Source organism: Psammomys obesus, unplaced genomic scaffold (genome assembly GCF_907164565.1).
Source record: "Psammomys obesus unplaced genomic scaffold, mPsaObe1.curated_primary_1811, whole genome shotgun sequence".
In the NCBI taxonomy this organism is placed as follows: Eukaryota; Metazoa; Chordata; class Mammalia; order Rodentia; family Muridae; genus Psammomys; species Psammomys obesus.
In genome coordinates this window covers 51,944,382-51,967,074 of record NW_026585895.1, presented here as the reverse complement: position 1 = coordinate 51,967,074, position 22,693 = coordinate 51,944,382, and the positions used below count along the sequence as shown (strand labels likewise).

Genomic DNA, 22,693 nt, shown 5'->3' with positions numbered 1-22,693 from the left:
GAGGGCAGCCATCTTTTTTTCAAACACACCGAGGGTTTAGACAGCCTTGTGTTGAAGCAGGCAGGGCCAGAGGCAACCCATTCTTCAGCTCCCAGCCCCGCCACCATCACCCCAAGCTGTTAAAGTCTTCCCCGCTAATGGCCCTAACCCCCGTGGCTGCCCTGGATTGAAATGTCAGTCACTGGAGCTGCCCCTGGTCAAACATGTTCAGTTGTCATCTGCCTAGCGCCCACGGCAACCACTGTGGCATAATAGAGACAAACGCAGCACCAAACTGGAACAAATGGGTCCGGAATTATGTATTTAATTCACAGTTGGAATAGAGTGCTCATAAAATCCTGATCATGATAGAGAGGCTAATAAACACTTCGGATCATAATGATCTGGGGGGAGGGGGTGGCTTGGTGAAACAGTTAGTTTTAAAGTGGTTAGAGACAGAGAAAATCAGCCAGGCAGAACTCTCCAGACACCAATCCAAGGAGTTGTCTACGTGGGGCTGGTAATGATCTTGAGTGAGCCGTATGATGAGTATGGGTGTAAATCTGAAAGGCACACACATAGAGGGCTGTGCGGCTGTGTGTGGACAGCGCCCTGTGCCGTGTGCTGCACGGTGGCAGGTGTGCTTGCCAGAAGGCATCTGCCTTCAACAGCATCGACTGGGCATCACAAAGTCTGAGCCCAGAGGGCAGCCGCGGGTGGCTGCAGCTCAGCAGACTGCATGTGTACCATGGTGGTGGTGGTGGTGGGAGCTGTCCAGGGTAGAGACTGCTCCAAACCACTGACCTGTTGTGGTCCCTCAGGAGGGTTAGAGCTGCTGTGCAGGTGGGGAGAAGCTACTGCCCTGAAGGCCGAGGTATGGTACAGGTTCAAATCCTGTTTTGCACATGCTGGCCACTGGGCTTTGGCAGCTTACTCAAGGGTTTAGAGCACCCATTCTGAAGAAGGGGACCACCCATCATCTTTCCTGGCTAGAAAGATGTTGCTGGGAAAGGAGGTGTCCATTGGGGCTGGCCTGGAATTTTCCATTCTTCCTGAGTTCTGGGATTATTGCTGTGAACCAACACACCCAGCTGAGAAGGAACCTAAAATCTTGCCAGTGTTGTTGGCATTTTGGTGTGAGGGAGCAGCTCAAGTCTGATTATGCTTAGGAGAGGGGCCCCTGGCCACTGATGAGACATGGGTTTGTGACCTAGAAGGCAGGGGACATTTTCAAAGTGAGCAACAGCATTGTTTAATGAATAGTTTGGGAAGCTGCAGACGCTCTGACACTGGCTGGCTCTGTACCCCAAGACCAGCTGATGAGCTTGAGACCCCTAGTAGCTTCCTTTTCCTTGGTGCCTTGGGAGGTGACAGGTCTGATCTCCTGCCTTGGAACTTGTCTAGTGGAAGCCTGGTACTTCCCTCCTCCGGGATAATCCTCTGCATGAGGCTGAGAACGGGAAGGAAACAAAAGGAATCAGAATCCAAAGCGACGGGTGGGAATCCGGACGGAGCTAACTCAGTCTCTGCAGAGGTGTCCACATGAGAAAACACCCACCAGCAACAGGCTCCAAAAAGAAATCTCCCTGCTTGGAAATCTTTGAGGACTGGAGGCAGGCACTCACTGGCCAAATGACTGGAGTTAGAGGTTCCTGGGGTTCTCTGATCTGGGGTGTCATGATGCAACTGCTCTTGGGGCTGCTGCTGTGATAACTGGTGATTTCCTGGTGTCAGCAAGCAGGGTGTGTGTGGATGTGTGTTTACCCATTCGTCAAATCTTCATAGCCTATGCCCTATGGCAAAGGCTGTGTGCCAACAGGGCCAGCTCTGGGGATGCAAAGCCCTGCCTTGGCCCCAGACCCCTTCCGTCAGGAACTCTCTAAGCTGCTTGAACACCCGTCCACAGCAGGGGTAGCTTACAAGGTGCAGGGAAGGGCACTTAGTGTCTGGGGAAAAGCTTGCATAAGTCCAGGAAGTTCGAGGTCTCTGACATACACAAAAAAATCTGTTAGATATTTTAGTCAGTTAACTGTAACACAAACACTGTGGTCCCACAAGTGAGTGCTGGGCCCTGTTGGCTGGACCAAAGGTCCGCTCAGGTCAGAGGTGATGGTTTCTCCCTTCAGTGGTGGGAGAGAGGACCATGGCGCTGGAAAACCTCAGCCCATCATGTTAGCTCACAGAGCTGGGAGAGGGGGGAAGAGAGCAGCCTTGCTGAAGCTTTTCCTTCTAGCACAGCAGCAGGAGAGGGCACAGTCAGGGCTATGGTGGCAGAGGAGGGCAGATGGGAGCCTAGCCTTGCTCAGTATCAGTTTGATATTGGGCTGGGCATTGGGTCAGTCAGTGGCGTGCTTGTATAGTTCCAGCAGCCTCAACCCACCTCTGTGGGCACCAGGCATATGCTGCACACATGCACACACGCACACACACGTACACATACATACATACATACATACAGGCAAAACATGCATATAATACATCTTAATAATAAATCGAAAACCCGATTGATGTTTCCTGAGAAATACCATCTGACATTGACCTCTGACCCACACACACATGCTAACACTTACCCTAACTGTGTGTTTTGTTTGTTTGTTTGTTTGTTTTGGTCTTTTAGTTTTTGAGACAGGGCTTCTCTGTAGCCTTGGCTGTCCTGGACTTGCTTTGTAAACCAGGCAGGCCTCAGCACCCCTCACCCTTGCACTTGCATGCACACACAGTGTTCATGAATGCATGTCGAGATCAGAGGTCAGGTTATAATGTTTCTCAGGTAATGCCCCCCTTCTTTTTTGGTCATGAGATGAGGTCTCTCACTGGCCTGGAGATCACTGATTGGGTGAGGCTAGCTGGCCAGGGAAGCTCTGTGATCCACCTCTTGCTACTTCCCTGGCTCTTGGATGAAAAGCATGCAGCGCCACACCAGTTTTCTCATGTAGATTCTGTGGATCAAATCCTCGTGTTTGCAAGACAAGCACTTCACTGGCAGTGCCTTCCCAGCTCAGGATTAGTGCTGGGAAAGGCCAGGCTATGTCTTCTGCAGATCTCTGCCTCTTCCATGCTGAACAGCATTCATGAAGGAATAAAAGAGAGAGCAGGCCTGTCCAGGCTATGAGCAGAGCCTGAGAAGAAGAGGATGGTCCCAGGTGACACAGGGAGGGCGGTGAAAAGCCCAGATCAGCCCACAAGGGACTCTCATGCAAGCTCTGATTGTCTCTCAAACTGTGGGAACTGACAAATATGTGCCAATGCTTCAGAGACAGGAAGGCAGAGGACTATGTCTTGAAGTAAATGAAAAGGTGGCAGATACAGATACCAAGCCCATGTCAAGCCCCCTGGATGCACTCTGGATGCCAACCAGAAAAGGGTTTGTTTGGCTTACACTTACAGTCAATTACTAAGGAAATCCAAAGAAAACCAAGGCAGGAACTCAGGGCGGAACCAAGAGACAGGAATTTAAATCCGTTACTGCTTACTAGCTTGTTCCCTATGGCTTGCTCAGCTTACTTTCTTACACAACCTGGAACCATGCATCCTAAGATGGCACTGCCCCAAATCTTGGGAACCACCCCATATTCTAAGCTCAGGTAGATGATGTCTGAAGTATGTTTGGAAGCAGCTGTAGTGAGCAGCTCATTTATCACGTCCCCATGGTGCTGGCCTGTAAGTGGCCTCCATGGGGAGGCGCTGGGGAGATGTTTGTTGATTTTTCCCAGCCCAGAGACACTGACCTGTACTGAGCTGTTCTCATGTTCTCGCCAGCTCCTCTCACACCTGGCAGCTGGGTCAGGCCCATCCTGCATCTGTCTGCCCTCTGAGTCTGGCAGCCGTGTGTCCTTGTCTTCTGTCCGTCCCCTCTTGTTACAGAAGGACACTGACTTCAAATCAGGGGCTTTTCTAGTAACAGAGGTGTCACTCAGGTGCAGTATATCTTAGCATGCTTGAGTCATGAGGTTCTGTCCTCAGCAAAAGCAAAGCAAGAGCATTTCAATTCTGCAGCAAGGACAGAGTCTGGTCCAGTCCCATGTGCCTCCCCCACTGCTGTCCCTTTCATCTGAAATGGATGTTTCCCTTTTATAAAGATAACCTTTGGGGGATGGGGAGACGGCCTAGCAGTTTAGGCTGCTTTGTAGAAGGCCTGGGTTAGTTCCCAGCATGTCTGTGGCGGCTCACAACCGTCTGTAACTCCGGTTCCAGGGCATCTGAAGTCCTCTTCTGGCTTTCATAGGCACCACACTCGTGACACACAAACGTCCAGATAGTCAACATACTCGTACATGTAAACTAAAAATATTTTAAGAGAAATAAGTAGGAAATCATCTTTTCCAGCTCAGGGTGCCGTTTGGAGTGGCAGAGCATTTGTCCAGTTTCCACCCCCAGCCTGGACCCCACCTTTATTACAGACACCTTTCTCTGAGGATTTTATGGCCGAGGTTTCTTTTTCCCTAATTGTAGAACAGCACAGCCACATTGTAAATATAGCAAATGGAACTGTATAAAGTAGGCGGCCCATTTGTCCTCTTGCCTACCCCCTCCCAGGGCATTCGGATCCACTGGCCACCCACATATCTCCCTGGGCTTACTTTCCTTGGTGAGCAAAATCAGACTATTATAACCTACACCACTAACACAGCTTTTAATGTTTTTCAGGTTTTGTTTTTGTTTCTTGAGAGCCCAATACTGTAGCTGAGAGTCTCACAATATAGGCTAGCCTCAAGCTCGAGATTCCACTCAAGCCTAGCTTGGCAAATGACAGGTATATTGGGTTTGCTTACAGAGTACAAGCAATGGACTATGTATAGGGCTATAGGTGACTCCATCAGCCCAAATAGGTACCAGTCTCTCTAGAGCTATTTGAGTGTACTTTCCTCTGCTCCACACAGCCTCCACAGCTGTATTTGCCAGCATCTCCGGAGACCACACATAGCTGGGGTGGGGGAAGAGCGGCTGGCATCTCAGGAGGTGATGGCCCTCCTCACCCCTCCCTGGTGAGGGAACATCAACAGGCCCTATCGTAATGGTCAATTGCTGTCTGCTCCGGGGACAGCATTCTACAGGATCATATAATTTTGTTCTTGTGCAGCTAATATACTTAGAAGAAATTCTGAGCCAAGATGCTTAAACTCATTCAGGTCTCAGTTTCTCCATTTATGCAATAAGAATACCATTTGCCTTCCAGGATGATATAAGGTAGCATCTTTAAAACACGTAATGCTGTGTACCTGGTAAATGATAGTCTGGTTTAGTTTTTAAGCTGGAATATGTTAAGCCCAGCTTGACCACCAACTGCTGGCAACATTTAAGCAGAGGCCCCGGGTGAATATGGAAAGCCAAGTTAGCATTGCTGCTTTAGTTTGCAGCTGAAGTGGCTGCTGTCTGGGTTCTCACCTGTGGTTCCTGGGTTTGTCCAAGAGGTACCTGTGCACATCACCAGAGAGCCTGCTGGTTGCCTAGGCTGCCCTTAATTTGACAGCATGCCAGTTGTTTAATTTGACAGCATAGTGGGATTGAAGGAGCAAAGGCTGACCCCTGCTGTGGGGTGCAGGGAGGGGAAGGTGGAAAAAAAGGATGGGGTCAGGCCCTAGGTGGTAGGTTCTACTAAAAAAAAACCCTTAGCAAAAACGCAAGGTGTGCAGTTATTCCAAGGGAGCCCAAGCACTAAGCCTGGGGTGAGATGCACTCCACCTCAACTCAGTACCGCCCTCACCCTGCCTTAAGTGGGCTATGACTTCTTACCACTGTACTGCTTTTCTCTCAAGAAGGGCGTGATGTTGATGATAGGTATGTGAAAGGGTAAGACCCCATACAGTCCCTCCCATCAGCTGGGAAAAATAGGAGCAAGAGTGAGGAGGTTTGGTCATGCTGGCTACAGGCTTTTAATTTGCTCGTGTGCATGTGTGAGTGCATGTTCACTCATAATTCTCTCATGTGAAAGCCGGATTTGGCTTGGAAGCCCAGAGATGACGGTATGATTCCGGAGATGGACCAGTCAGTCTGTGTGGAGACTCTGACCATCTGAGGGGAACTAAAAAACTTCAGGGTGGGTGGAGTCTGAAGACAGACCCTCCCTCAGGCATCCAGCTGCTCCAGCTGGGAGGTGGCTCCAGTTCTCACCTCCTTTCAACCTCCCTCTTCCCTGGCATGCCAGGATCTTCCGAAGCCCAGGATGGATACATTGCATTTTGCCTGTTTCCTTTCTTGAGCATCCAGTGGCAGAAATTCAAGGTTTTTATGTCCAAGCTTGCCATGATCTGCATTTAATGAAGCCCCAAGCGGCTGCCTTGTACAGATGGACAAAGTTGGGCCTAGAGGACACACTTAAAGCAGCAAGTACTGGAGGTTGGCTGCCCTGGAGAAAACCAGGGTGTCTGCGTGACCCTTGCATCCCCTGAGCTCTGGATGGGTACTGGGCTGGAGAGGCCTCGCAGGTAGAAACAATACAGGGGGTTCAAAATTCAGTTCCTATCTCCCCTGAATAAAAAGGGGTCAAGTCCCAAGGGTCCCCAAGGTCTGTAGTAAAACAAAAGGCAATTGATCACATGCTGAGCCCTTTTAATCACCTAATGGCCGAGGACTGCCGCTGCTCCTAGGTTTCTGGTGAGGCCAGGCCAGACACTGTAACGACACCCAAGTTTTGGCCTAGCTTCTCCACATTACAGCCACGACACTGACGCAGACAATTGAAGTATTTGAGAACAATGAAATATGCATGGCTATCCGTGACAGCCCCGCAAAGTCGGGCAATTAGCTGCGTAATCTGAGAGGGGAGCTGGCCCTCAGCAGCCCGAGGCTCCCCATTAGTTAAATGCATTTTGTACGTCCTCATCCCATCAAATCAACTAACACTTCCTTTAATTGGTTCATGAATTATACAGCCGCCCCCTGCATTATAATTTAATCGACTGTAAACATTCATAGGGCCCCACCAGTAAAGTGTATCGGCGCTCATTAATTCGTTAATTCCAGCAGATGGAAGGGGAGCTGGGACTAACGGTTTCGGAACAGAGCGCCTTGGGCAATGGAAGAAGGGAAAAAAGGTGGGGGGCCACTTAGGTTTTTTCAGGGCTGTCAGAAACTCAATCTGTGAGCTGTCAGCAGCCTGGACCAGGCCCCACCCCCTCCACTGCCTAGACTGCAGGGAAGTGACTGGTGGATTCATAGGGCGGCTTGTCAGCCGGCTTTAAACATCAAGCCAGCGGGTAAACCGGGCCCAATGTAAATTAATTCTTGTCTTACGCCCCCCCCCCTCTGTCCCCATGAATATTTCATGGCGGGTGGCATAAATATTAATTCTAATAGCTCTGCACAGTGGTTATTATTTCTGTTTTATGACAAATATTCATAAAATATTCAAGACCCTTTTTTAGAACATTTACACACTTGATTGTGAATTTTCTCAGTTTCCTGGGGACACTGTAAACATATTGGGGTTCTCTTGATGGACTCTTCCCTCTTAATTAATACCACTGGCTATTAATATTTAATTAGGCTTGGTTTTTTTTTTTTTTTTCTTTCCAGAAGTAAACCCTATTACGTTGCAGAGCCAAAGGGTGTTTTCTTTCCTTTCTGTCTGTAAAATGGGAGGTTTCTGGCCCCTCCAAGACTCTGAGCCCTGGATGGGCTTACAGAGGATGGCCTTCTTGCCTTTATTTTGAAGACCTTGTTTATTTCCTTTTAACTGAGTGCTCTGGAGACAGCCCAACTTTACTGTAATGAAATTCTTCAGAAGAGTGCTGTTGCTGTTTTTCTGCAAGGATTTAACATAATTTTGGAGCAATTAAAGCGTTGATTTAAGAAAAACAGCAGCAGATTCTTTAGGCCAGGCAGCCACAGAGTGGAGTTGGGGTAAATAGTCTTATGCAATCTGAATTGTTTGTCTTTGGCCCCTAGAGGAAGCTAGCTGTATACCTTCCAACAGGAGGAGCGTGAAGAGTCAGTCTTTGGGCTGACACAGAGGAACCTGAGCAGTTAGGTCCAGCCACACCCTTTGAGTTAAGTGGCCCTCAGTGTCCCCTGGGCAGTCCTGAGTCTCACTAGAGGCTTCTGGAATGTTTTATCAATCTGGGGGAATGAATTGTGGTTATTTGACACATGGGAATGCAGGGCAGAAAACAGCATCTTGTACACTGACGGACCGGGAGCATAGTCTAGAGACAGCATGTGACCTCCAGGCCTTTGAATGGGCAGGATCACAGCACCTACGCAGATGTTTCTCCTGGTGAAGGGTGGGTGTGGTAATGTGTGATGTGCTGAGTACAAATCTCTAGCACGAAGTGTTGACAAAAGTTTTGATGGGGGTGATGATGTTGGTGATTAAGGTGGTGACAATGGTGCTGCTGCTCATGGTGATAATAATAACAGGAATGGTGACATCAGTGCTGCTGGTGGTGAGCGGAGTGATGGTGGTTACAGTGGTAACGATGGTGATGATGATAATGGTGGTGGTGGTGACAGTGGCGGCTGTAATAAACAAAAGGCCAAAGGTTCAAACTAAAGCCAAGAAGCAAAGCGCTTTTGAAATCTTCAAGGCCAATGGATGGTTCAGGTGGGCTAGTGGGACAATGGAAGTAAGAATTCCTCAGAATACAAGGCTTTAGCAAGCCCAACAGAAGGAGGCCAGTGAGGGTAGGGATTAGCTCTGATGGGTCTCAGGTTCCTCCCTTGCTTCTGTGATAGGGATGGCAACTGTCCTGCCTCTGGCCTCCTGAAAGGACAGAGCAGGCAAGGGTCACTGAAGAGTCATTCCCTCATGAACAAACATGGAGGGAAGTAAGCAGAGAACAGAGGAATTATAGGTAATATCTGGAAACAGTCCCAGCGCCAAGTCTCTGCCACTTTTCAGCCTAAAACCTTGGTCAGAGCCTTGCTCTTGGTGGCCTGTGATATGTTAATCCCATCATGGTACCACAGCCTCCCAGGATGTTGTGAGGATTAAGGCAGGGTATCCACAGGGCCCAGCTCAAGGCACACGCAAGAACTAGTATGCTCCAGCTCCTAAGACTCTACTCTGTGTATCATTTCCTAGCACCACACTCAGTGTGCCAGGTAAGCAGCTGGCAGGTTTATTGGGAGAATTTACACTAGGGAAATGGGCAAATGCAACAGTTTTCAGAGCTCCCCCTGACTTGCAGAAGCTAGATCACTAGCAAACCATGAAGCAGGGATAAGGACAAGGAATATGTGAGCTTTGTACTCTTACCAGTGTCCTGGGATGATTATCTTTATTATTCTAGCCATTGGTTTTTGCTTTTGGAAACAAGGTCTCACTGTGTGGTCCAAGCTGACCTCAAACCCTTGAACTCCTCAGCATCCTCCCAAGTAAGCTGGGCATGGTACACCACCATGTCAGGATTTTCCTGCACATTTTTAAGTGGCATCAGACAATTTCACATATTAATTCTCTTTTGAGACAGAGTATAATGTAGCCCAAGCTACCCTTAAACCTGCAGATGTAACTGAAGATGACCTTGGGCTTCTGATCCTCCTGTCTCCACTTCCTGAATGCTGGGATTATAGGCATGTACCACCATGCCAATTTCTACAGTGCTGGGGACAGAACCCAGGGCCTTGTGCATGCCAGGCAAACACACTACCAATGTAGCTATATTCCCTGGTCTCAGTATAATTTTTTTTATTTAATATATCATGAGTGTATTTCTGTGCTGTGTGGACTTCTTGTTGCACTGGTGCTCACAAATCAATATCTCTGTATATCGTCATTTTGAAATCATGGTCATCTCAAACAAGAGGGTCCCACAAGGGAGATGGTTCCAAACCTTTCTGGGTAGAATTAACTGTCAAGTTGAATCAACCTATTATCACTTGGGGAGAGAGTCTTAATAAGGAATTTTCTAGATCAGGCATGTCTGGAGTTGGGTTGGTTACCCTGATTGTTAATTGATATAGGAAGACCCAGCCAACATGGGCGGTGCCATTCTCTAGGCAGAGGTTCCTGAGTAGTGTAAGAGGGGAGAAACCAAGCTAAAAGCAAGCAAGCAAGAAAGCAAGCATGTCTTTATTCTCTCTCTGCTCCTGACTATGGAGATGATGTGACCAGTTATTTCAAGTTCCTGCCACTCTGACAGCACGGTTATGACGGACTGCAACCTGGAACTGTAAGCTAAAGTAAACCATTCTCCTCCTTAAGTTGTTTTGGTCTGGGTATTTTATCACAACCAAAGTGAAATTAGAACGACTTCCCATACCACTTGGGCCATTTGGTTGTGTTAGCAAGACAGTAGGTAAAACAAAATCATTTGCATTCTCTGAGGGCTGGAGAGATGGCTCCATGGTTAAGAGTGCTGGCTGTTTTTGCAGATGTCCTCAGCATCTACATGGCAGTTAACAAGTGTTCACGCCTGTAGTCTCATGGGCTATAATGCCCTCTTCCAGCCTCTGTGGCAGCCAGGCACACACATGGTGAACATGCATGCATGCAGCAATTCACTATGCATATGGGGTCAATTCATCTTCTCTCTTTAAAGAAAAGCATTTGGACTCTCTTGTCAAGGTTTGATGTTGGTCCAGCTGTAAAGGCCATGTGGATCTGTGACCTAATTGTGTAAGTCGAAAGAGGTTAACAATGGCTGTCATTCCTTCAGGTGCTGCCCACCTTCCTATGAGGAAGAGTCTCTCACTGGACCAGAACTTGCCAAGTACGCTGGCCTTGCTGGTCACAAACTCTAGAGATTCTGCCTGTCTCTGCCTCCCCAGCACTGGGATTGTCAGCACATGACCTCTGGCCCAGTTTGTTTTTAGATAGGCTCTGCAGATTGAGCTCAGGCCGTTACTCTTAGCTCTTTCAGAGCCCCAAAATTTAGCTTTTTCTTTTTATGAATTATTTTTATTTTATGTGCATTGGTGTTTTGCCTGCATGTGTATCTTTGGATCCCCTGGAACTAGAGTTTCAGACAGGTATGAGCTGGCATGTTAGTGTTGGGAATTGAATCCAGGTCCTCAGCCAGTGCGCATAACCAGCTGAGCCTTCTCTATGGCCCCAGAACTTAGTTTTCAAAACAACAGAATGATGGGGGGAATGTGAGTACGGATTTGAGGGCACCAAAACTACTCTTGTTAAGATGTTAAGAGCCTGGACAAGGTCTTGTGTCGTGTCGGCTTGGCCTTCTTGTCTCAGGAATGTGGCTCTCATCCCTTTACTACTCTTCTGACCCAAAGCCTGGATGAGAGGGCACACTCTAGTCAGTGACCTCACTGAATGAACCCCTACCCAGAGGCTGGAGCAGCTGTGTATTTGTGTCCCTCCTCCCTCCTCCCTCCTCCATCCTCCTGTCCCTATTGAGCCCCAAGGGTGGCCTGAGATGTCTCAGGTTCCCTGGGAATTCTGCTAAGAGGTTTGCTTTACAGGTGGGGGCCAGCTTGTCTCCTGTTATTTTGATTTGCTTTTCTCTGTGGGAAAAGCTTGCAGAATTACCTGGCTCTGACAACTGGCTTTTCCTTATTGTCTAGGGAGCTCCTGGGTGGCAGTGTATACAGCAAAAGATTTTTTTTTCTTTCTTTTTGGTGGTGAAGGAGGTAGACATTTTAAGAGGGCTTTTAAAGAGAGGTGGATTATGCAGCAGTATTGTGGGTCAACCGGACTGCACTTGGAATTGCACTTGGTAAACTGCCAGGAGTGCGCACTAATTTACTGGTTAGCAGCAGGGAGAGTGAGTTTGTTGCTTGCCCCTGGAGAGACTGCAGATACCGCCAGGGCGGGTTAGCACTGTCAATTATGCATTTCTCAACAAGAGATGGCCAGTGGGAGCCCTTGTCTTGATGGAGTTGGAGCTGGAGGCGAGAGGAGTTCTCACTGCTACCCAAGGCCAGACGCAGGACGCTCAAGGTGGCAGGATCAGATGGAGATGTTTGCCCTTTGGTTTTTCAGATGCTTGTCAGGGTGAAACATCTGCATAGCAAACACTTTAAAATCTTGGCCAGAGAGGCCTTGTGTGTTGACTCTCCTCTTCGAGGACCTTTGTGAGTACAGCCTCTCTCAATACGCAGTTCCAGGAATCTTTGCAGGCTTTCCCTGGGACCCAGGCATCTGCCATGAGGGCCAGAAAGCCAACAGCGTGGAACTGAAGCTGTGCTTTGCTCTGAGAAGGGGTTGGGCCACAGTTTCTGTGCTGACAGCCCCTGGTCCACCTTCAGCATCTATTTGGATGTCTGCATTTTCAAGGCAGGAAGGACACAGCACAAACAAGGCAGGCACAGCCCCTGTCCTGACCCTTGATGTGCTTCTGGGACAAAGCTGCTGAGCTCTGAATCTGGACGGAGCCTTGTCCAGTAGAGTGGCATTAACGTGCAATGGAGACGGCAATGCAGGGCAGATGGCTCAGTCAGTAAAGTGTCTCCTGTGTCCCATCATCAGGCCTCACAGAAAATGCCAGGCATGCTGGTACACGGTTGTAACCCTAGCACTAGGGAGGCAGAGACAGGAAGAATCCCTGAGGTTCCCAGCTGACTAGCTGAGTAGGTGACCACTAGGAAAATGAGAGACCTTGTCTCAAAGGAGGTAGACGACCCCTGATGAGGTTTCATGGCTTCCACATGGGCACGCTCAGCAGCTAAGAGCCCCTGTTGCTTTTTGCAGAGGATCTAGGTTCTATTCCTAGCACCCACGTGTCAACTCAATAACCATCCATAATCCAGTGTCAGAGGATCTGACGTTCTCTTATGACCTCTGTGAGCACCAGGTACATATGTGGTATACAGACATTACATATAGGCAAATCACACACATAAAATAAAAATAATTAAATCTAAAATAAAAAAAAAAAAAGAGAAAGACCTGGCTACTTGTGTGCTGCGGGGACACCCTGAAGCTTGCTATTGAAGGAGGACTGCCTTGGCATCATCTTCTCCCTCTGTGTCCTGGATGATGCTTCCAGTCAAGCAGTGTGTGCTTTTGTCCATCACTAACGAACCATTCTTGGCTCCAGTCTGCAGTGCCCTTTGTGCTTTCACTAGCAACTCTCCTCTTCCCTGGTCCTCCTCAAATGGTGGTCAGGTGGAGTTCTTCCTGAGAGGAAACACCATGAGTTGTACCACGGCCTGACAGTCACAGATGGCTCGACAGACAGAGCCCTGGTGCCTGTCGGCCTGAAAGGAGGGCTCCCCGGGACAGAGGCTGGGTCTTTAGAGGAAGGAAAAGGCAACTTGAGCCTTTTTAAGAAACTGTCTTCTTTTGTCCCACTTTCCCGCTTGGGTGGCGGTTCTGGAGATGTGTGCTGCCAACTGCAAATGTACTTCACACTCTTCCAAGTTTGGATACAAACACTTGATCGGATATGTGTTTTGCAAATATTTTTGTTTTACAATTCTGGCTTATTTTTTAATGTATTTTTACACAAGGTTTTTTGTTTTGTTTTAAGATTTATTTATTGTGTATACAATGTTCTGCCTGCATGTGTGCCAGCACACCAGAAGAAGCCACCAGATGTCATTCTAGATGGTTGTGAGCCACCATGTGGTTGCTGGGAATTGAACTCAGGACCTCTGGAAGAGCAGCCAGAGCTCTTAACCTCTGAGCCACCTCTCCAGCCCCAACACAAGGTTTTTAGTGTACATGGTGGTCAGAGGACTAGCTGCAGGAGTCATTTGAACAGGGGTAATGAGAGCACAGATCCGTGCTCTGTACCTGGTTCAGGAGAAAACACTCAGCCTTTGACCTTTTGCATGGGGTTAGCTGTTTTGTGGTTGTTTTGTAACCTAATCTGCATCGTCCTCTCTCCTTGTCCACAGTGTCACACACTTGCAATTGTAACACTGAAGAGCCAGAGGCAGGAGGATTGAGAATCCAAGGCCAGTCTGGGCTGCATAGCAGTTGGAGGCCAGCTACATAGTGAGACCCTGTCTACATAGTCTGAAAACATGGCAAATTTCACTTTAAATTTAAAAGTGATTAAAAAAATTAGGCTTCCATTCCCAGGTTAAAGCTCACTTCGCTGTAATAATGAATTATTGTTTAATGTTTGCTGGGCTGAATTCACTGATTTTTGCAGCGCCATGCACAGTGCATTAGGTTAGTGTTGTCCCGAGGCACTCAATGAATTGGAGTCATTTGAAAGCAGGTATGTCCACCGCAAGCCTTTGGGCCACTTGTAGCCTGGGTTACTAAAATATGATTGTGAGTGTGTGTAGGTGTATATGTGTGCATGTGTGAGTGTGAATGAGTGTGTGTATGGGTGAGTGTGTGTGCATAAGCATGTCTGTCTGTATGTGTATAAGTGTGTGTTTTGTAACGTGATTTGGTTCTGAGTGTGAACTTACTTGGTAGATAATAGCATCACGTCTCAGTGTCAAATGGTTGCATGAGCCTGAGAGATAGCGTTGCAGTGAGGAAAGGCTTGTCATGGCTCCAGTGTGCCAGGCTTCTGGGAACTAGCTGTGCCTGCTTCAGGAGTGGCTACAGTTACCCTCAGTGCCAGCAGGGTTTTCTGGAGGCTGGGCGAAGGTGGCCTTCAGGGAGGGGGAGCTGCACAAAGGGAGAGAAGGAGAATAGCCCTGGGAGTGTCTGTCCTGGAAAAGAACATTTGGCTCTGCTTCCTGTTTGTTGGTCTTTTTCTTGAGTTCATACATGTAGTGTATGACACCAGGTGTGTGAGGTGTCCATGTTGTTTGAATGTGAAGGGTCCCTGTAACTGGCTCATGTATGTGAATACGTGGTGCCCTTTGGGAAGGTTCTGGAAACTTTAGGAGGTGGAGCCTTGCTAGTAGAAGACTGTCACTAGGTCAGTGGAGACAGGCTTTGCAGTTTTAATGACCCATCCCAGCTCCCTGCTTCCTGTCAGCAGAGACAGTATGAGCAGTTGCCTCATTCTCCTACTGCCATGCCTTCCCCATCATGGTGCCTGTGTCCCTAACTGTGAGCCAGAATGAACATAGAAGGAATGTCTTGTGTCTGTATGGAAATATCACCTATCAATACAAAGCTAATGGCCTATAGCTGAGGCAGGGAATAGGAGGTAGGACATCCAGGCGACAGAAAGGATTCTGGGATAGGGCCGGGCACAGGAGCTTTTCCAGGCAGGATGTGAGGAGGACATGTACAAGGTACCTGAGTATAGATAACCAGCCACATGGCAAAATGTAGATTAGTAAAATGGGTTATTTTAAGTTATGGGCTAGTCAGAAAAACCAAGCTATAGGGCTGAGGTATTTGTAAGGTATATTTTGAGTCTCATGAGTTGTTATTCTGGAAGCTTGGGGCCAGGAGGAAAAAAATGCCCACAACAATAACTGTTCCTCCCTCAAGTTGCTTCCTGTCATGTATTAGGTCATAGCCTCAGTGAGTGAGGGCACTTGCCAAGCTTGATGATCTGAGTTCAATCCCTAGGACCCACAAGGTTAAAGGGAAAACTAACCCCTCAAGTTGTCTGTAGAGGGTAGAGGTCCTTGCACTCAGAGATGAACACTAAGGAAACCAGGAAAGTTAAACACGAAGGCTTGTTTCTTCAAAGGAAGGAGATGTTTACCTCTGTTCCATCTGGAATGCTGTATGGAATGGATGTATTTTACCATCTGGTGATAATTTGCTATCTGAAGAGCCATATTTCACCCAAATCCCCCAGACGATTACATTTGTTTATCCCAGACTTTCCCCCACTGAATCTTGAGCTCTAGTATTTTCTGTCTGGGCTATCTCCCATCCATAATCCCACAGTGCTTGCTAATGTTCTTCATTTGGGCTGCTTTCCCCATCCACGCTGATCTAGCCATGTGCCTCTCTCCACACCAGTCCATCCTTCCTCTCCTTCCTTCCTCTCCCAGAACCTGTCTCCTTCCCAAGGTCCTTCTTTCCTGAAAGCCATTGAACCTTTGCCTCACCTACCTCTACCTGCCCTGCTCAGGTGTAGGCCTTTTAACCAGCCAATCAGGGATAATTGGGGAACATTTCCTCTCATCATATGGGTACAGGAGATAGTTCAACATTAGTAACAGTGTCCATGCAGGGTGGTAACCATATCTCAAGGCACTGAAGTCAGCATCTGAAAACACAGTTGGACTTTCCTCCAATAGAATTGAGTTTCATTTTTGACTCTTCTTCACTGAAGCTTTCAAGGACCCCCATGGCTGTTCTCTGACCTCTAAATGCACATTGTGGCACATATCCCTCATTATCTCCCCCAAAATGAATAAATAAAAGGTTTTTTAAAAAAGATTTATTTATTATTTATACAACATTCTGCCTGCACACCAAATCTTACTATAGATGGTTATGAGCCACCATGTGGTTGCTGGGAATTGAACTCAGGACCTTTGGAAGAACCTCTGAGCCATTTCTCCAACCCCAATAAAAGTTTTTAAAATTTAAAAAAGGTGGAGCGTGGGGCACATGCCTGTAATCTCAGCACTCTGACAGGCAGAAGCAGGCCGATCTCTGTGAGTTCAAGACTCTACAAAGTGAGTCCAGGACAGCCAAGGCTATACCGAAAAACCTTGCCTGGAAAAACAAACAAACAAAAAAAATTTTTTTTTTTTTTAAATAACTTTGGGTAAGTATTAGAAGGAAACCCAGAGAAAGCCAGCCTGAGTGGAAGAAATTTATGCATTTGTGTCAAACACTGAAGCATCTGCCCCTAGCAATGCTTGGCCCTGGTGTCTCTGGCCACCTCCCTGATGGCTCTGGGAGTGGGGGTATGGGGGTCCTCTTGGTAAGCCCGGGCTTCCATTTCTCCCATTGTATAGTCAAAGATGAAGTTCCTGCAGCAAGCGCTGGAGCTACTTGCACCTACCTGGCTCAGCTTGGCTCTGAAGCCTGCAGCAGCCCTTGCAGCCAGGGGGAGCCTGAGCTCAGCCTAGCCTCCTCACAGCTTCGGTCATAGCCAAGCCACAGACACCAGAGAGCCAGAGGGAGAAAGCATCTCTCAGCCAAGAGGAACAGAACAAGGACAGACCAGGCAGGGTCTGAACAGCCACACTTGGCTGCCTCGGGGAGCTGGGGCAGACCTTCCCTGAAACACACGCATGCACACATGTGGGAAACAACGCCAACCCTGGTCCTCGGGTGACAGAAGTCTGGCCTGGGGTTCCCTATGGTGACCATGGCGACTGTCCTAATCTTGACTATAACGAGATTCAGCTTGGGGAGGTAAATGAGTGATAAAAGAGAGGCCAGTGCCCCACAGGGCCACAGAGTGGAGACACCAAGGGAAAGAGGCAACAGAGGGAAGGGGACAGGGTGGCCTGGGAACCTGATTGTGGTTTCCGTGGGGAGGAATGTGCAAGGCAGGGCAGGCCCCAGAGTGGTCAGTGGATGATTCAGAAGGCTCAGGGCTACAAGTCCGTTTTTAGTCACCCTAGTATCTGGCATTAGGGTGTTATTGGCTGGAAAGCGAGTTTGATAGAGAAGGTGGGTGGGTCTCTGGGCTGTAGGTGGGTTTGCTGTGTCCTAAAAGTCATGTTGACAGGTTAGCACTTGATCTTTCCAATGTCAGCCTGGGAAGAGGGGGGAGTAGTCTCCCAAGGATTAGCAGGCCCAGGCTGTCAAAGCTTTGCCAGGTCCAGATAGTAACAACCATGGCTACTGTGGTCTCTCTACAGAGTGTTCTTCCTCAACGTGCCGTTGGACTCCATCCTGGAGCGGCTGACACTGAGAAGGACTGACCCTGTCACAGGAGAAAGGTTGGTTAGGGCCTACTGGTGGTTGCTCATGGAGGGATGCTGATGGCCAGGCCCCCTGCAGAGCCAAATCTTCATCCAGGTGCTCAGTGCTTCAAGGTAGAGCTGGCTGCTACAGGGCTAGAAACAGGCCTGTTCAGTGAGCTCTTCTGGGTATGTCTGTTGGCCTCCTCGGTCTGCAAGAGTGATGAGGGAAGGAATGTACCAGGCCCTGCAGCAACATACTGGTGAAATATTGAAGTATCTGGTCACTCTATTCCTGTCTCCCCGTTGCTTCAGAAATGGCTGCACCAGATGGGCAGGCTACTGGTTTTTGACAAATAGTGTTTGGAAGGATGAAGAAAGAACAGATGAAGCTGGGGAGATGCTCAGATGGCAAAGCACTTGCCTTGCAAGCAAGAGGACCTGAGTTCAATCACTAGAATACACACACTCACACATACACACACCCTTTGTGGTAGTATATGCCTTTAATCTCAGCATTTGGGAGGCAGAGGCAGGTGGATCTCTTTTGAAGCTAGCTTGGTTGACATATGGAGTTCCAGGACAGCCAGGGCTACATAAAGGAAATCCTGTGTGATGGCTATTCTTGGTTGTCAACTCAACTACATCTGGAATTAACTAAAACCTAAGCGGCTGTGTACACGTATGATGAACTTCTTCCTTCCTTCCTTCCTTCCTTCCTTTCTTTTCCAAGACAGGGTTTCTGTGTGTAATACCCCTGGCTGTCCTGGAGCTCACTTTGTAGATCAGGCTGGCCTTGAACTTACAGAGATCTGCTTGTTGGTCTCTGCTGCTGGCAGATCTGGTGCTCAGCAGCAGCTGTGGCCAGGTCAGCCTCCCTGAGTGGAAGTGCATGCTGTTGAGCCTCTGCAGAACCCATCTCTGTCACCATGGCCACTGTTCATGGGCCCAGTGCACAATGACAGGGATGGCTGGGGAAAGAGGCTGACTTTGTCCACAGAATGGGTCATCTAATCTACATAACTACTGAACTCCTCCTCAGCTGAAGTCACCTTTTGATGGGCATTTACATGGGACACAAGCATCTCTACATCTTTCTCCCATTTGGAGAGATGTGTCCACATACTTCTTCCCCAGATGTCTTTCTCAAAAATTCCCAATCATGTTCTTTCCAGGTCCTTGACCATGCAGCCAGTCCATTGGCTACAGCTCATGAATCAGCGAATAACTGCACATCTGGCCATTTCTCCTTCCAAACAAATTTATGACCATGTATACTGCTCGAAGTTCTGCCCACTGTGAATATTTCGCTTCACTGGTGTCTTTTAGCGTTGTCCCAGAAAGGGGTTGTAATGCTGCAGCTGCCTGCACAGCCCACAGAACCATCAGTAAACCAGGCCCCAGTCTCCTCTTCCTCCACCATGAGGCTGTGGTGCATGCTTGGCAGCAGACGGCAATGTAATGGGAGTAGAGACCATGGGCATTTGGGCGATTTCTTCATGTAACCTGCTTGTTCCTTCAGGGCCTGCATGGGCCCAATAGTGTATATCTTCCAATAGTGTATATCTTCCAATAGTGTATATCTTCCAATAGTGTATTTCTTCCATTTGGTAATGGATTGCTGCTGTGCATATCCTACTTTCTGACTTGGTGGGTTAGATAACACCCAGCTCATGATGGGCAGCTCACATTGCATGCTAACTTGGTAAGTGCATTGTCAAATATTCAGTTTTCACTAAGGCCCAATAGCAGACCAAGAGCTGTCTCTTAAAGGGAATAGTTGTTTGTAGACAATGGTGGAGACTTGGACCCAAACCGAAAAGAGCTCTTCTCTGATTCACCTCCAAACAGCATCCCTACCATTGGGTCATCTGAACCGTAGGTCCAAATGATAGAGAGGCCTGCACAGCATCCTGGACCTGTTGAGGAGCCTTCTGTTCTAGACCCCAGTCCTGGTGCCAAAACCTGTATTTGCCAGAGTTCTCTAGGGGAACAGAACTGATAGAATGAATGAATGTGGGATTTAGTAAAGTGGCTTACAGGCTGTGGGCATCTAGTTCAGCACTTCTCAACCTGTGGGTCTCAACCCCTTTGAGGGGTGTATGTCAGATCTCCTGCATATCAGATATTTACATTACAGTTCAGAACAGCAGCAAAATCACCGTGATGAAGTAGCAGTAAAACAAACGGTTTTATGGTTGGGGGCCAACACAACACCAAAACTGTTGTAAAGGGTCACCAGAGTAGGAAGATTGAGAGCCACTGCCCTAACAGTGCCTTTGGAAGATCCAAGAATTGAGCAGCTTTTCAGTCCACGAGGCTGGCTGTCTCAGTGGGCCTTCAGTATATGTTGGAATCCCAAAGAAATAGGTTCCAATGCCAGTGTAGGAACGGGACTTGCCAGTGAGAGCAAGACCAAGCAGACAAAGTGGTCCATATCCTTCACATGGGCTGCCTGCAGAAGGTGTGGGATTTTAGTTGCAGGGGATCCAGCTCCCTCTTCTGACCTTCAGCACCTGTTCACATGTGACAGGGGTGGGGGTGGGGACATTGCAAAAGTACGGAAGGAATGAACACACACACACATACACACCCTTGTGGTAGTATATGCCTCTTGGGAGGCAGAGGCAGGTGGATCTCTTTTGAGGCTAGCTTGGTACACATGTGCGTTGGTGGGGGGGTTGTTTATTGTTTGTTTTGTTTTCAGGTGGGGTCTCATTACACAGCCCTGGCTAGCCTGGAATTTGCACAGCTCTGCCTGCCTGGGCCCCCTGAGTTCTGAGGTCAAAGGGAATCTGGCTCTTATTGTCTTTACATTTTGCTGCCCAGCCCCCACCCTGCCCTTTCCCTGAGCTGATATCACAACTTCATGTCTCAGAAGCCTGAGGCCAGTCCAGGGTGTGTCCCCAGCTGGCATTTGTGCCGGTGGTAATGGTGACAGGGCAAGGGCACTCTAGCATGGTCAACATGAGGACTGAGGGCACCCTTGTCATCTGCTTTCTTCGTAGGTTTCATCTCATGTACAAGCCTCCTCCCACTGTAGAGGTCCAGGTCCGTCTCCTGCAGAACCCCAAGGACTCGGAGGATCACATCAGGCTCCAAACGGAGCTGTTCTACAGGAACTGTGGGGACCTGGAGGATTACTACAGTCGGGCCATCACCATCAATGGGGACCAGGACCCGTACACTGTCTTTGAGTACATAGAGAGCGGGATCATTAATCCCCTGCCCAGGAAAGTGAGCTGAGGTGTGCAAAGCCTGGAGCCCCGGTGACACTCGAATCCCTGACCCCACACAACCTTCAGCAGACCCCACCCAGCCAATAAAGACGCTACTCACAACCTCAAAGTAGCCTTCTCATGGGGTCTGAGAGGAGGCCCCTGGAGGGGGACAGCGGAATGTCAGAGGCCAGGCCTCCCTCTAGAGTCAGAGCAGATGCTACCCACCTCAAGCAGGCAGTCAAAGTGGGCCTGGTTCTCTTCCACACACGGCAAGCACATCCCATTGTGGGTAACTGGGTGGGTGCTGTCTTAGCGAGGGTTTCCATTGCTGTGAAGAGGCCCCATGGCCGAGGCAGCTCTTATAAAGGAAAACATTTAATTGGGGCTGGCTTACAGTTCAGAGGTTTAGTCCATTAGTATCACGGTAAGCATGGCAGTGTGCAGGCAGACATGGTGCTGGAGAAGGAGCTGAGAGCTCTATATCTTGATCCTCAGGCAGCAGAAGGGGACAGTGTGTGTCACTCTGGACGTAGCTTGGGCATATGTAACCTCAAAGCCTGCCTTCAAAGGACACACTCCCTCCAGCAAGGCCACACCTCCTATAGTGCCACTCCCTTATGGGCCAAGCATCCAAACACATGAGTCTGTCGGTGCCATTCCCGTTCAAACCACCACAGGTTCGCTGGTCATGGCCTGTAGAGGAATGGAACAGTAGCATGGATATATATTATAGAGGACTTAGTGATTGGCTCACATGATGCCAGCTAGGCTAACGGTGGCTGGCTGCATGCTGGAGAGTGTGAGAATCTCACAGCTGCTTAGTCCACAGGACCACATACTCTAGATGCCTCAGTCTGGCGCTGGAGGCACAGAGGATTCCTGGAGAGCCACTGGTCGTCAGTCCACAAGGGAAGGTTGGAAAAAAACCAGGTTCTGATGTCAGTAGAGGATGGTGGGAGTGGCAGCAACAGAGCAGATGCCCCCAAAAGCAAGAGGAGAAGGCAGACAGGCAAAGTGGGCCTGGCTCTCACCCACACAGAAGGTGCTTCCCACTGGGGCAGGGCCTTCCCTCAGCTAATCCTTCTGGGAATTATCCTTTCAGAGAGACATGACTCTTAGTTGTTCCCAGGTCCAGTCAAGTTGACAACCAAGTTTAACCACCACAGAGTTAAACTCACCCCTCATAGCCTGTCTGTCCTTCACTATCAGAGGTGGGGTGATAACTGCAGCTACCTCACAGTAACTCACAGGACCCAGCGGGTGACAGGCAGAGCCCTTGGCCCAGGGTGGACAGAGACTACAGCACCGAGACAAGTATGGTGGCACCTACCTGTAATCCCAGCACTTGGGAGATGGAGTGAGGAGACAAGGCCAGGAGTTCAAGGCCAGTCTCTAGTTATATAGGGGGTTCAAGGGCATTTGGTAGCACAGAAGACCCTGTCTTAAAAAGAAAAAGAGAAACATGGCTCCTAGGAGAACTCTAGGGACATTGCTTCTATCTGCACTGTCCATGTCGGCAGCCTCTGGCCACAGGAGGCTCCCGAGGCACCTGCAGTATGGTTGTGCCACTGAAGAGGTGTGTTTTAGGTTTTATTTAATGTTCATGCATTTGAATTTAAGCAGCCTTTCAGAGCTGGCAGCCCTCCTGTGAAGTGTGTGCCTGTGCGTCTCTGTGCATGCATGTGTGTGTGTCTCTGTGTATGTGTCTATGTATGTATATGTGTGTCTCTGTGTCTCTTTGTGTCTGTGTGTGTCTCTGTGTTTGTGGTGTCTCTAGGTGTCTCTGTGTGTGTGTCTATGTCTGTCTGTATGTCTGTGTGTGTGTTTCTGTGTGTCTCTGTGTGTCTGTTGTGTGTCTGTGTGTGTGTCTGTATATCTCTGTGTATGTGTGTCTGTCTGTGTCTGTCTGT

The 22,693-nt window shown here is 48.7% G+C and overlaps 1 protein-coding gene across 2 annotated transcripts in view; it reads left to right on the top strand.

Annotated features, from left to right (window-relative positions):
* Window positions 1-20,898, top strand: part of Ak8 (adenylate kinase 8) — a 104,943-nt gene extending 84,045 nt beyond the window's left edge. For both annotated transcript variants that reach the window (XM_055600896.1, XM_055600895.1), the window contains 2 exons: window positions 17,521-17,601; window positions 20,571-20,898. In XM_055600896.1, the coding sequence (XP_055456871.1) occupies window positions 17,521-17,601; window positions 20,571-20,808 (319 nt within the window). In that variant the 3' untranslated portion in view covers window positions 20,809-20,898. The remainder of the gene's footprint in view (window positions 1-17,520; window positions 17,602-20,570) is intronic.
* The last annotated feature ends 1,795 nt before the right edge of the window (window positions 20,899-22,693 follow it).